Here is a 13,615-nt window from a genome sequence, read left to right as displayed (position 1 = left end):
AATATTTCACCTGAGGAAAATTAATGAAATGATTGGCTGACATAATGTAATCTGATTCATGAATTTTAAATTAATTCTTTCAAATCACATAAACAATAATATTACAAATTACTTACTTTTAATATAACTTTCATGCAGATTCTCATCTCAAAGTCTCATATCCTTGCATATCCTTAAATATCCTTAAATTAAGATGTATTTGATCAAGTGTCCTGGCTCCAGATGGTATTACACAATGCACACAGGGTAAGAGGAACAGAGGGGTTGATGGGGCCCACCAGCTTAGTTGGGCCCCTGGGTCACAAGTGGGTTAATCCAAACATATATAGGATATAATGCACCTTTTCACATTAAAATAGGTAACTACACCACATTTATTCACACTCTCCTGCAGCTTTACTTTTAAAATGCAGTTCTGTTCTAGGCACTTCAGATGTTTTGATTCTTATCCATGATCACACAGAACCATCAGAGAGGTATCTGATCAGTCCAAAATTCAGTCTGCAGCATCACAAAGAGTCCAAACATACAGCCAGAGGCATAAAGACTTATCTTCAGAGACAGGAAGAACCAGGAGTCCTGCAACAGATGCTCTGGCCCCACAGAGCCCTGATCTCAACATCATGGAGTCAGCCTGGGATCACATGAGGAGACAGAACCACTGTGGCAAGGTCACAGAGATGGTTGGAGCAGGCTACCTGCTGGTAGCTTGGAAATCTGTGTGAGAGGGACTTGGTGCTATTTTAAGGGCAAAGTGTGATCACAGCAAATGTGGTTTTGATTTCTGTACTTTATTTTGAAATAACTTTCCTGCATTATTTTTGAAAGAGTCCTCACTTTACTTTTAGTGCCTTAGGTCTGCACAGCGCTGTGAACTGCAGACTGGACTCCGTCATGGTAAACATGCTGAGGTGTGCGGCAGGAGACAGGGGCCCCTGGCGGCGCTTTGCTGCGCTGCAGGGATTTTCCGCCTCGGTAAAGTAGACGTGGCAGTGACGTCAATGCCGGAAGTGACCCGGATCGGAACTTTAACTCCTGGGTTGATTAGTTTTTACCAGAAACATCCAGAGCTCTCGAAATATGATCTAATATCGATTCAGGTAAGTTGGAACCGATCGATTTCTGTCTTTTAAATAGAGTAAACAACCATAGGGATGTTTTAGGTCGAATTTTACCGACGTGAAGCAGGAGAGACCGAAGCGAAAGCCCGGTTAGCTTTCTGGAGCTAACGCTAGCCTGTGGTTAGCCGGTAAGGCCACAGTCAGCTGTGTCGTGATGGGCGGCCTCCGCACACAGAGCTGGTTCACACTTTGGATAATCATTCTTACCTAATAATGTGTGTGTTTAGCTCGCCTGTGGCTTTCTGTGAGTCTTGGCGGCTGTTCGCTATTCGTCACCTTGCTAGCATAGTTTAGCTCAGTCGCTGTGTTGTTGTCGCTGCGAGCTAACGCTACCAGCTGGGTTCACAACTCACCACTCAGCCTCATCTACTTCTGTTTTAACAGATGAAGTTAACGTTGTCAGCCTGTGATAGCCTAAATCATCTCGACACGTCCCTTTTCAGACATGTGTGTACATATGTCCGTGAAGGATATGAGTCCTTGGATGTGAGTCCGTCCGCACACCGGGAGCTCTTCGTATTTCTCCGTCACACTGAGCACAGAGGGGCCCGGCGCTCCCAGGTGGTTTCTGGTCTCCAGCGGCTGGTGACCCTCTCCCGGCGGCAGAATGACGTGCCGTGACAGGACCCTCGAGTTCCAGTCAGCCTGCAAATCTCTCCAGGGCAGACAGGTATGTTGGGACAGCACAGCTGACATCAGCACAATAATAGAGGGATCACTTCATGTGAAATTAAAGCTTTCGTCCTTATTTCTCAGCATTTACATTCCACAGTACATTGATGTGTTTTCACTAAACTTTTTGTGACGTTGATGAATTTTGGTTTGACTACTTTTGGTTTTGGTTCCTTGGTTATTCCCCTTTTGTCCACTCACAAAGGCTTTTAGTGGTCTGATATATATATAACCTTGGATTTATTTAGTTAATTGCGTTTCTACAGTGTTCACCGATGACATTTTAAACTTTTTAAAACTTTTTTGACACTGAATACTGTTACTGTTGTATATATCTTAAAAGTTGTCAGCCCAGCCCGCCTCCAGCCAGAGCCTCTGTTTGAGGTGACTGTTAATATTTGTTTTTGTCAGGTCTCTCACTTGTAAGTCGCTTTGAATAAAAGCGTCTGCCAAATGAGTGAATGTAAATGTATTTCTTGTTTGAAAGTCACAGCGCTCAGTTAAAACACAATAGAATCAGGCAAAAGTATCCCACAGAAACATAAAACAGCAACCAGAGATGGAGGATGACCACAAAGATCATGTGTTTGCTAAAATCAACACGTTTCCTTTATGAGCTTCCTAGTTCTCCTAACAGCCAAAAGTTATATCTAATGTTACTGTCTACAGAAAGGAAGAAAAAATATTCAAGGCTTTTTAAGGACTTTTTAAGACTTTCAAGATCTTTTTAGGTCAAATTTTAGTAAATTTCAGGTCAAGTAATGTACAAATTGTCATTCTTGTTGTCTTCCTTCAGCTATGTTGAGTCCCCTGTTTTACTGTAAATCCCCATCTGGCAACAACATGTGATTCCCAGTCTCAAGTATAATTGTAAATGGCAGTCAGTCAGCAGTGCCAATATATTGGCCAATATTGCTTACGGTAGAGATATTGATATCAGTGTTTATGACAGATGGATATATTTGAGGCAGTTTAGAAACACACGCACTTTAATCCATCACAAAACACTAACAAGCCAGTTTTTTCAACTGCATAATTATTCTCAGTACACATCTTGGTCACAGTTCTTTAAATGAGAAATTTGAAGGATTCTTATCAAAAATACTTGAATATTTTATGTATTAAAATGGCCTTATTGTCAATGTATTGTGGTTTTAATAATCCAGTATCTGACAGACTATATTTACAAGTTACCAGTGTTCATAATGACACCTTAAACTATTACTATAGCATTAATTTTGTACTAATAATAAAGTAATAAAAGAATAAAAGAAAGCATGTAACCAATATGTAATAGGAAATATGTGGAATTTTTACTGAAGAATTGACACCAATGTATAGAAGGTCAATAAACTAGGAATCAATGAATTCCCCTTTACTTGACCAGTCTATTAGTCCAAAGTCAATGTTGAGGAAACCCGTTGTCATATTTCCACAGTTGCTTCTCAGCCTCTTGTTCTTGATTTCCCTCTCCATCTCACACTCTGTACTCTTGACCCCTCTGGCAGAATGGAGTCCAGCCCAGTAAACCAGCTCTCAGCGCTCTCAGGCAGCGCAGTGACTTCACAGTCATGGCCAAGTAAGTTCCTCACAGTCTGTTTTCTCATGTGTTTAGGTTATTTGTGAATGTACTTTCTGGGTGTTGCATTATTTGTATTCACACTTCAGTGTCATCCTCATCCTTCTTGTATATGAAATCCACCTTTTATGTTGCTTGTAAAGGATGTTTGGAGATACTGTATTTGGATCACTGCAAATGAAATGAGAAAACTGATGTAATTTTTCAGCGGAGACTTTTATCCAGGACATGTTTGGCCTAGTTTCTCTTAAAGATTGGGAGCAATGAGACACAAACACAAATAAGATTTATCTTATCCTCTCATGTAACTCCTGGTAAGAATCCAAACAAACGAATTTCCCAGAGTGACAAAGAAAGCTGAATTCTTGTTTGTTTCCTTGTAGGAGAATTGGGAAAGACTTGAGCAATACATTTGCCAAACTGGAAAAGCTCACTATTTGTAAGTGTTCCATTATTCTTATATTACCATCAATTAAAATGTCATGAAAACTCTTAATTTAACCCTGATTCTACACACTGTCATTCTGATGTTTAAGTGGCAAAAAGAAAATCTCTGTTTGATGACAAGGCAGTGGAGATTGAGGAGCTAACGTACATCATTAAACAGGTGAGTTGATTGATTAACGTCCCATGAAATATGGTTTTGCAAACATACTACGTGTTATTTATGAAAAGAGTAACTATCTACAGTCTCATGAATATATATTAAATTGTTTTCTACCTCTGGTGCGTTTATGTTTTCAGGACATCAACAGTCTAAACAAACAGATAGCACAGCTGCAGGACCTGGTGAGGTCCCGCGGAGCTCCGGGTGGCCGGCATATCCAAACCCACTCTAACACTATAGTGGTGTCATTACAGGTATGGTCAATACGGTCTAATCCATACTATATTGTATATTTCATTTCATTTATTTATTTATTTAAGCCCACAAACTCATTGAGGTTTCCCTAATTTGCAATGATGTTGAGACACATAAAAATGCAAAAGTTAAATCTTAGTTAATAGAGGACAATACTTGCTGAAAGCATTTGCACACTGAAGTGGTTTGAGATCATGGTCTTGATTTATATTTAAACAAGAATTATTTAATTTCGTGTTTGCCAGGTGTTAAACTGACATTTTGAATTAAACATTTTATTTATTTTTTTTATCCACATTTTTATTTTATTGTTTCCTTGAACCTTAAAATCAAATATGCTTTTGTTTATATACAATAAAGTAAAGTGTGTAATTGTAAAGGTACAATTTTTTTCCATGGACGTAGTTTTACATCTCTTAAGAAATACAAAACCATCAGAAAATGTTGAAATTAAGTGTAGAACTGTTATTCACACTGGTCTGTAACAAATGTCCACAGCTGAATTAAGCTGCACTTTGTTTAACTTGTTTGCAACTTTTGTTGTCTACAGTCCAAACTGGCTTCAATGTCGAATGACTTCAAATCAGTCCTAGAAGTCAGAACAGAGGTGAGGTATACTTTACATTTGATGTACTTTATCATTCAAAGTCAGAAAATATTGAAAAGTAAAGTTGTGAATCTGACACAGGGTTCGTCTCAGTCATGTTTACCCCTCCATCATTTTCCCTGCAGAACCTGAAGCAGCAGCGCAGCAGGAGAGAGCAGTTCTCCCAGCCTCCTGTCTCATCATCTCCTCTGATGGCCAACAACTTCAGTAAGTCTGTCCACATCTTAGTTTCATGCTTGTAGTCGTTAATTTTTTTCTCACATTGAAGTAATGGCAGCAACAGGTAAAGAGAGCATGCTGTTGTAGATTCTTAAGGGAGTGTTCACTCTACACTGATATTTTGTGCTGATTAAATTCCTTCACAAAGTTTGAACTTTGTCAGTTACAATGAGCAGCTGTCGTACATTTAAATGACAAACTAGATCTTCTCCTGCAGCACAGACAAGGGTTAGAGTAAATATTTAGTTTCTGTTGTTACATCACATCGTCTGATGGAACCGTATATGTAGCATAAACTCTACCCTCAGTGACATCCTGGTTCATGTGTTTTCTTTTAAAAATTCCAATAGTTCCCAGTTGTAGAAATCAGCCTTTACCTAAAACATTTCCTGTTCTTCATCTGCTCGTCTAATTCATAAAAATCCATGCTGGCAGTTTCTAAAAGTGTAACAGAGTGAACACACCTTTATTGTGTCTTTGGCTTTGTGGTAATATTCGACATGACTGGCTCCTGCTCACTTTACAATTTTGCTAAACAAAGAAGCTACTTATCACAGACCCTCTAATTAAGACGGGGAGCTCAGACGCTTCCTGTGCACGCATTCACACTGCCAGTAAAATGTTTCTGAACAGCCTGTGGTATTTCAGTATTTTTGGCAATTTCAAGTGAAGTGCTCATTGTAAATACCATAAAATTATATACACATAAAAACGCATAAACATACAGGACCAGTCAAAAGTTTGGACACACTTTTTCTTTTTCTTTTTCAAGTGAAACTTTTGACTGGTTATGTACATTAGATGGAAATTAAGAATGTTTATAACATTTTATTTTATTTAAATGATTTAGGTCTAATTGAAAATGAGCTTGATTATGACAGCTTTAATAAGGCACCTGTAGCAGATTTGTCCTGATGTTAGTTCTGAAACATCCAGTACATCTGACTTTTGACAGCGTATTATTGTCCCAATATGACTAATGTGCTTGTCATCAATAAGGTACTGAAGTAGAAATATTAAGATATTTGGAACCAGATTGGTTGGCACATGTCTCTCACGACATAGTAAAGACAAACAGATATTATTACCGTAATATAATGTTTTTCAGTGCGCCCATTCCCTTAGATTTTCTTTTTTATTTTCTAATTTTAGGTTATTTACAATGAACACATGCTTGACATTTATTCAGAAATGCCACAGGATGAACAGAAACGTTTACTGCCAGTGTACTTCTCAAAACAACAGCTGTTGTAATAGGGAACTGCTCTAAGTCCTTGTGAATGATTATTACTGTATTTGGTCGTCTATAATGCAAAAATTAAAAAATATTTTAGGGAGCCGCAAAAAAGGGGCCCAGGAGCCGCATGCAGCTCGCGAGCCGTGCAATGACTACCAGGGCTATACAACCTCAAATTTAAAAGGTATTTCCCTGGAACGTTTGACTCTCCCAGCGGGTATAACTAGCTACTGTATGTGCCCGCTGTTCTCACTGCTTTTCCCCTCTACCATGGAGGATTTCTATCTAATCTTGTTGAACATGCATTTGTGCTTTGCTTGTTGTCTCTCTTCAGAGAGCTCAGTCTTGATGCAGGATGAGTCCCGGAGTCTGGGGGATGTGGCCATCAACATGGACTCTCAGACCAATCCCTTGCAACTTCAACTTATTGATGAGCAGGTAGAATAAAATGTTTGGTGAAAACTGTGACCACATATGTAAACTGTCCATGACTGTACTCTAACATGGCCCTTTTTGAAATCCCACTGCCTGTGTCGTTACAGGACTCGTACATCCAGAGCCGTGCAGACACCATGCAGAACATCGAGAGCACCATTGTGGAACTGGGCTCTATATTCCAGCAGCTGGCACACATGGTCAAGGAGCAAGAGGAGACGATCCAGAGGTAAGATGGAAACAGGTGGAGGATCATGACAGATGACTCTTAGAAACTAAGGAAATAAAATAATGTTTTACAAGCAAGAAACTGTGAATAAAAAAGTCACATGGAGAGAAAAAAATTGCAGCTAGTGTTTCATGACAATTTTGAAAATGAAATTGTGTCCCTTCATTAAATTCTGGGAATAATTAATCAGGGCTGGGTGATATGGTTTAAATCATTACCACAATATCAATATGTATATTTTTTTATATAAATAATTATATGGGAAATATAGGCAAAATCACAGTCACTTATATCTAAGAAAGGATCATCAAGATTTGCAACTAACAATTTTTTTCATTACAAATTAATTTTGATTTATTTCACTGATTACTTGACTAATCTTTTGGTCTCTAAAATGTCAAAAATAACAGATCTGAAAGAAAATTATAAGGTGAAATGTATTTTGCATCTGTTTTTAAAAGCCCAGTGTCACTGATCTGCCTGCATGTCTCTCTTACAGGATCGATGCAAACGTGGAGGACACACAGCTGAACGTGGAGGCCGCCCACACAGAGATCCTCAAATATTTCCAGTCTGTCTCCTCCAACCGCTGGCTGATGATCAAGATCTTTCTCGTCCTCATCGTCTTCTTCATCGTCTTTGTCGTCTTCTTCGCCTAAAGAAAGGAGGAGTGGCTGAGGGGAGGGGAAAAGCACATCAAATGAGGGGAAGTTGGGGCTAAAACTAAAGCTGGACTAGGAGCACATGTCCAGACATCGCATTTGAAGGACAGACTTCTCTATCAAAGTGACGGTTTGATGGAGGCTTGGGATCCACTAAGATTAATACAGACTTGTCGGTTATTCCCAAAACACAGACTCTGGATCTTAATTTGACAATTCAGTGGAGAATGAAGATGCTGAACTCTGTCCAAATAAAAAGAATAAATTATCTAGAATCCCTACTTTGTATAGAAAGAGCAGAAAGCTGCTCTGTATTGTACTTTGACCAACTATTCATAAACATTTAATCAAAATGGCTAATTTAATGGTTTGATTCTGCAAACTGTCTTTTTAATTTAGTTTTTTTTTTTTGTTTACCCCCTTTGCCACCTTATTATTATTAATATTTCAAAGCCAAACAGCAGAACTGGAGTTTATCCTCAGATTATTTTGCTTATTAGTTTACCTGCTTTTTATTGAAGAGAAAGCCTTTGTCTCATTTATCAGTAATTATTCAGTTACCACCATTCAGATATGATGGAAATATTTTTTTTATCCAACACATTCTGTTTTTCTTTCAAAGTCTGTTTGCCAAATGGGTACTCTTATTGAACTGTGACACAAAACAGAGACACTCGCTGTGGTCCAGCATTTCCATCTCCTGAAGGCACAAGACGGCAGTTAGAGCCAGCTGAAGGGAGCTTTGCTAGAAGATTCAGAACAAACTGTACGACTGTTGACAAGTAATTTAACATATGTTTTAAATTAAACCTTGTGGTGAGCAGCCATGAGGCAGGTTGAGTTGTTGAAAAAGTGTAAACCTTCCACATTGAGTGCTGCAGAATGACTTCAGCTTTTGAGTCTCTTAACAGGATCCAGGTTTGACATCAGTGCTTATGAAGGGGTTACACTGGTTCTGAAGGCCCACTGATGAGGTGACTCAATCAGCCAGATTCCCTGGAAGTGTCTGGTTGGATGTCACTGTTGTAGTTGCTTTCCCTCTTTATCTAATGTACAGGATGTTATTTAAATGACCACAGCTTTTTAAGAAGAAAGAAACATTCTTCCTATTTTCCCCCCCTGTCTGTTTTTTTAGCCAAAAGCCTTGACTTCAATGTACAAAGTGCAAATAGTGATGATGATGTATTGATAAGAAAGTGCATATTAATAAAATAGTAATGGGGTGCTGGCAGTGATGGCTGAGATTTTCTTGGGATAAGAGGATTAGTCAGCAGTGATATAATTAGCTGTGCTGGGCTATGAGACTGGCCAACAGAGAGGTGCTAAACAGGGCAGCGCTGCAGTTTCACGCCACAAAGACATATGGTTTATTTTTCCCTCCGTTCATTTATCACAGTAAAGGCCCCTGACAGATGTACATAAAATATTTTTGCCTTGTCAACCACAATAAAGTGAGTGTGTTAACACAACTACATTTAAAAAATGTGCACCTAACATACTTGGGGCCAAAATCACAAGAATCATTTGTCTCAAATCTTACACAGCTGTACACGTATTTAAACCACAAAACAGACATATTTGTGAAAAAAAGCAATGTTTTAATCACAAAGAAGCGACAAGAACATTGTATTTCCCCAAATACATTTTATATTCACAATAAAAAATAAGATTACAGATGAGTCTAGTTATTCCCTGCATGCAGGGGTTTGCTTTATGGATACACTATGTGCTGGTACCAAGTGCTGAGAGCTGGTGACCCAGAGCCAAACCATGGCTGCTGAACATCCAGACGAGTGGCCTGAGCTGAACTTCCTGTTAATCTACTGACAGCTGTCCAGTCGGTTACATAACATGTTTTTAAAGGGACAGTTTTTGTGAGATGTGCATATGATTCATCAAGAACTATTGTTCAGAGAGCATCATTTATTTGGTTTTAGAGACGCCTGAAGCATGTGAAGGTTTCCTCAACACAGTCCTATTCTGCACATTTTAGTTTTTATCTGCATCAGTGACTCAGGTTTAGTGATGGCGACGTGTGTCGGTTGACCCATCACGTTGGTACAGACTGAAAACTACTGGAGGGACTGTTGTTCTGGTCCATAGACGATGAATCCTGACCTTTCATCTACAACATTTGGTTGTATTGTCATGATGAACTGTACTAACTTTGTTGATCCTTTAACTTTTCATTTAGCACCGTCATCAGGTCAAAATATGTACGTTGTGCTTAGCACTAATTAGCAAATGTTAGCCTGCTAATGCACTAAACTAAGATGATGAACATGGTAAATGTAATACTTGCAAAATATGAGTGTTGTAGCATGTTAACATGATGCTAGCAGCTAGCATAGCTCAAGACTCTTTGACCCCTCAGCATAACAATCAAAACGTGAACCTCTCTGCTTCAGGCGTCTTAAAACCAGAACTATGATGCTTTTTGGGATGAACTAAAGATTTCGAGTTCATTAGCAAGTGGACAGTTAAAGTGAAGAAATGCTTTGAAGCCCTCTCTGTCTCTTGACCTTTCTCTGTTTGAAAGAGGCCAGATTGTTAGCGAAGAGAATATTTTTTCAAATCTATTCCCTGAATGCTACCTTCCCTCCTTCCTTAAAATTCTGTTTTTCTTTCCTCCCCTTATTTATGCTAGCCCTCTATAATTTAGGCTTCCTTTCTGTCCCCGTTATTCATCTCAGTGACTCAGTTTTCTCCCCCCAGCAAAACCCATCTACTGGTGCTCCCCGACCCCCCTCTCCCTTCACTCTCCCTCCTTCCTCTCACCCCTGGGCACTTTGCTCCAGAGGGGTGATCTCTGGCATGCTCCTGCTTCTTCCTTTCCTCGCCCTGGCCCTGATGGCCTCCTCCTCTCCTTCTCCATCCTCTTCCTCGTCGGACCAATCCACCTGCTGCTGCAGATTCCCTCTGGAGCCTCTCATGCCGCTGCCCTTGAAGAACTGCCCCGTACGAAACTTTGTGCGGAAAGTAACGAAGGAGAGGCTCTTGCTGCGCTGCTGCTTCTCTATCACCGTGTCCTGCGTCTGGACATCTTCGTTTCCGTTTAGCTCGTCCACGCAGTCGCGCAGTACTGAGCGAAACAGCCGAGGAACCTCATGAACCTCGGGCTCCATCTGCGACACCAGCCTCCTGAACCTGGAGTGGGAGGAACATGGAACAGTGATGATGTGGACCAAACCGTTCTGGATTAACAGATACGTTCACATAGGTTTACAGTCTTAACAAAACAAGACAGAAACAAGGTCAGACAAGCAAGTGAGAGGGCAGAGACAGAGCCATAAGGGGGGTGTCCAGAATGCCTAGCTCTGCCTTGGTAGGATATGAAACCTGATTATACTTGAGTATACTGGAGGGTGGAGAAGACCAGATAAGACCAGTAAACACTTAAAATGAAAAAGAAAAGAAAAAGAAAAAAAGAATTTGTTTGGAGAAGTTAGAAGTCAACCATGAATTCAGTGATGACCTTTGACCCTTGCAAGGCTGCAACAATAATAACAAGTTGTGAGCAGGAAAGAACAGGTGTTTGAGATCTGCGTAGGATCTCTGCTTGGGTTCTCATCCATCCATCCATCCATTTTCTATACCGCTTATCAGGACAGCCAGTCCCAGCTGACGTTGGGCGAGGGCGGGGTACACCCTGGACAGGGCGCCAGTCTATCACAGCAGGTTATCATGGGTATTTAAATTTTAAGATGTTATGCACGCAGTCTCTCAGAGAAGGAATTGGGTTATGAAAGTATCAGCTTGTTTTCTGAGTTGTAGTTAAGGGTGTTACAGGGATTAGATCGACACCCTGCAGCTCTCTCTTCCTCTGCTTCTTCTTCATACTGTGTCCATAGCTGTATCTCATGCTCTATTTCAACTCACCTGTCCTCTGCTTTAGTCGCTAACATTGTCCCTGGCTCTGTGACTCTTTGCATCTTTCTGCATCTCGCTCTCTGTTTCAGTCTGGCTCATACTTTCTCAGCTTCAGTAACAGTTGTACCCTGCTCTTTCTCCCAGTTTGTATCTACAGGATGTCTGCCCCTCTGTATGCCTCCACATCTTTCCTGCCGTCCTCACCTGACGATAGCAGGGCCACACTGTGAAGGAGGGATCTTGGCACAGAGGTCCTGCAGCTCCAGCAGGTCGTTGGGTGTCAGCTCATAGGGCTGTGGGGTCGGGGTGTTGGCCAGCCAGCTGTAGTCAGCTGTGGAGGATGAGCTGCGACGGCGGCGGCGGCCCTCTGTTGCCCTCTCTAAACGGATGCGTTCAGTGCGTTTCACCATCGCCCCCAGCTCCAGCATCAGAGTATTGGTTACCAACTCCTCAGTGGTGCGCTGGCCAGGCACTTTGGGCTCAAGAGAGAAAACAGCGGACCAGGGAAACATCTGGGAAAGGAGGACATTACTGATGAAGATCTCAAAGATTGAGGAAAAAATAAAACAATCTCCTGTATAACTGGATGTGATATTCACGATACCTTTAAGAAAATTCATATTTGAGGTGATAGAAACATTTGGAACCAAAAGAAACATCTCAACAGTCAGTCTGCAGTAGAATATTTGTACATTATAAAATGAACCGTGGCTACTGCAAATGTGTAGAGAATTTAAGATTTCACACAGAAACCTCTGATTATCAGTGTGAAGACTGTTTAAGTAAATGTGAGTCATAATAGACTTAACAGTCCACATGTGAATACCAGCAGCTCAGACCACCGGTCAACACAAACAACATATCTTAAGATTGTTATCACCTGTTATTGTCTTGCTCTAACCAAACAGACGTTTCTTACCTTCATGAAACTGGATTTACAAAACTGCAGAGTATTCTTGTCTGACAGAAATCCACCCGCTGTCCGGTAAACACTCTGTTAGCAGCCAGATGAGCAGCGGGCCTCCATGGGCTCGTGGCATTCAAAAAGGATGAAACTCCTCTGGCTCCAGCTGGGGGCACACAGCTGCCTGACTGCCTTGCTACCTTTGACGGTCCCTGGCAGACAGTGTGTGCACTTTTGTGAGGATCGCGTGGAGTGTGTGTGTGCGTTTGGGATTGAGAATAAATGTAATCCTGTATTAGTAAAGAATGACTGACGAGATGAGCTTACCTCATGACATGAGCATACACCTGAGCGAGGAGTGTGTGTTTGTGTGTGTGACTGACAGAATTTATGTGGGCTGATTATATAACAGCATGCATGGTTAATTAAGATGTTTTCAGTTCATTTTAACCACTTTTTTGTTCTATTAGACATGTTTTCCAATTGTATCTCCTTTTTATGTGTCTATTAAAGCTGAAAAGAAGGTTTCAGCTTGTACACACTGGATACGTCCTTGCTGAAACCACTTCCACAGACAGATTTAACTGAGCCATCATGAAATTTTTACCAGCATACTTTCTGGTTTCAGACTATTAGGCTACTGCCATTATATCCAGCTCAGTCCTTGACAACAACAAACTAGAAGTCTGAGAAATGGACCTCCAGTCCCTCAGGCACACCTGTAACTACCAAACTGTTATGGCCAAGTGTTACAGTAAGATTACATAACCATACATGTAATCCTTTGTTTTCACGCTTATAAAAAGTGTTAGCAGTCTGTCCCACTAGCTTGCATATAGCATTGTATGTAAAGGAAATGCAGGCTAGTTCCTGGGTTTCCACACCACTCAGCACTGAGCCAACAAATCCCAGATTACATTCAAATCCAGAGCCTACCTGGAAGAATGACCGGTTGTTATGACTATTATAATCTAATTACAGTTGCCCACAGTAGAAGCTGTTACTGCTGTAACTTATTGGCTGAATTTATTTGTTTAGAAATACTATAACTACATGTTTGTAGCCACAATCATCAGCAAAAAAAAAAAAAAAAAGCCTGAAAGTATACTTCCACTGTTGCCCTCCAACATCCGACAAACAACATAACACTAGTCATGTTATGTGCCATGCTTTCCTCACAGTATAAATCACTATAAAGTCTGACACACCATTCTTTAA

At 40.5% G+C, this 13,615-nt stretch overlaps 2 protein-coding genes across 3 annotated transcripts; one reads left to right on the top strand and one right to left on the bottom strand.

The window, feature by feature from the left end:
* The first annotated feature begins 961 nt into the window (after positions 1–961).
* Positions 962–8,846, top strand: stx5a (syntaxin 5A). 2 transcript variants are annotated; one of them, XM_071506860.1, is made up of 12 exons: positions 962–1,100; positions 1,565–1,791; positions 3,302–3,372; positions 3,756–3,811; positions 3,909–3,979; positions 4,117–4,233; positions 4,785–4,841; positions 4,967–5,048; positions 6,395–6,481; positions 6,632–6,735; positions 6,840–6,961; positions 7,461–8,846. In XM_071506860.1, the coding sequence occupies exons 2-12, from the start codon at positions 1,729–1,731 to the stop codon at positions 7,618–7,620; spliced, it is 990 nt and encodes a 329-aa protein (XP_071362961.1). In that variant the 5' UTR covers positions 962–1,100; positions 1,565–1,728; the 3' UTR covers positions 7,621–8,846. The 2 variants fall into 2 exon arrangements, with proteins under 2 accessions (XP_071362961.1, XP_071362962.1); XM_071506861.1 differs by lacking the exon at positions 6,395–6,481.
* Positions 8,847–9,200: 354 nt separating this feature from the next.
* Positions 9,201–13,323, bottom strand: LOC139637903 (protein RD3). The gene is made up of 3 exons (XM_071506868.1): positions 12,413–13,323; positions 11,698–12,005; positions 9,201–10,770 (listed from the first exon to the last, which is right to left on the bottom strand). Exons 1-3 carry the CDS (start codon positions 12,416–12,418, stop codon positions 10,398–10,400), a joined length of 687 nt encoding a protein of 228 aa, XP_071362969.1. The 5' UTR covers positions 12,419–13,323; the 3' UTR covers positions 9,201–10,397.
* Between the last annotated feature and the right edge of the window lie 292 nt (positions 13,324–13,615).

The sequence above is a fragment of the Trachinotus anak genome, unplaced genomic scaffold (assembly GCF_046630095.1).
Source record: "Trachinotus anak isolate AG129_WGS33_773 ecotype Australia unplaced genomic scaffold, CSIRO_AGI_Tana_v1 ptg000021l, whole genome shotgun sequence".
Classification (NCBI taxonomy): domain Eukaryota; kingdom Metazoa; phylum Chordata; class Actinopteri; order Carangiformes; family Carangidae; genus Trachinotus; species Trachinotus anak.
The sequence above is the reverse complement of the archived record's forward strand: the minus strand, read 5'-3'. Positions and strand labels throughout refer to the sequence as shown.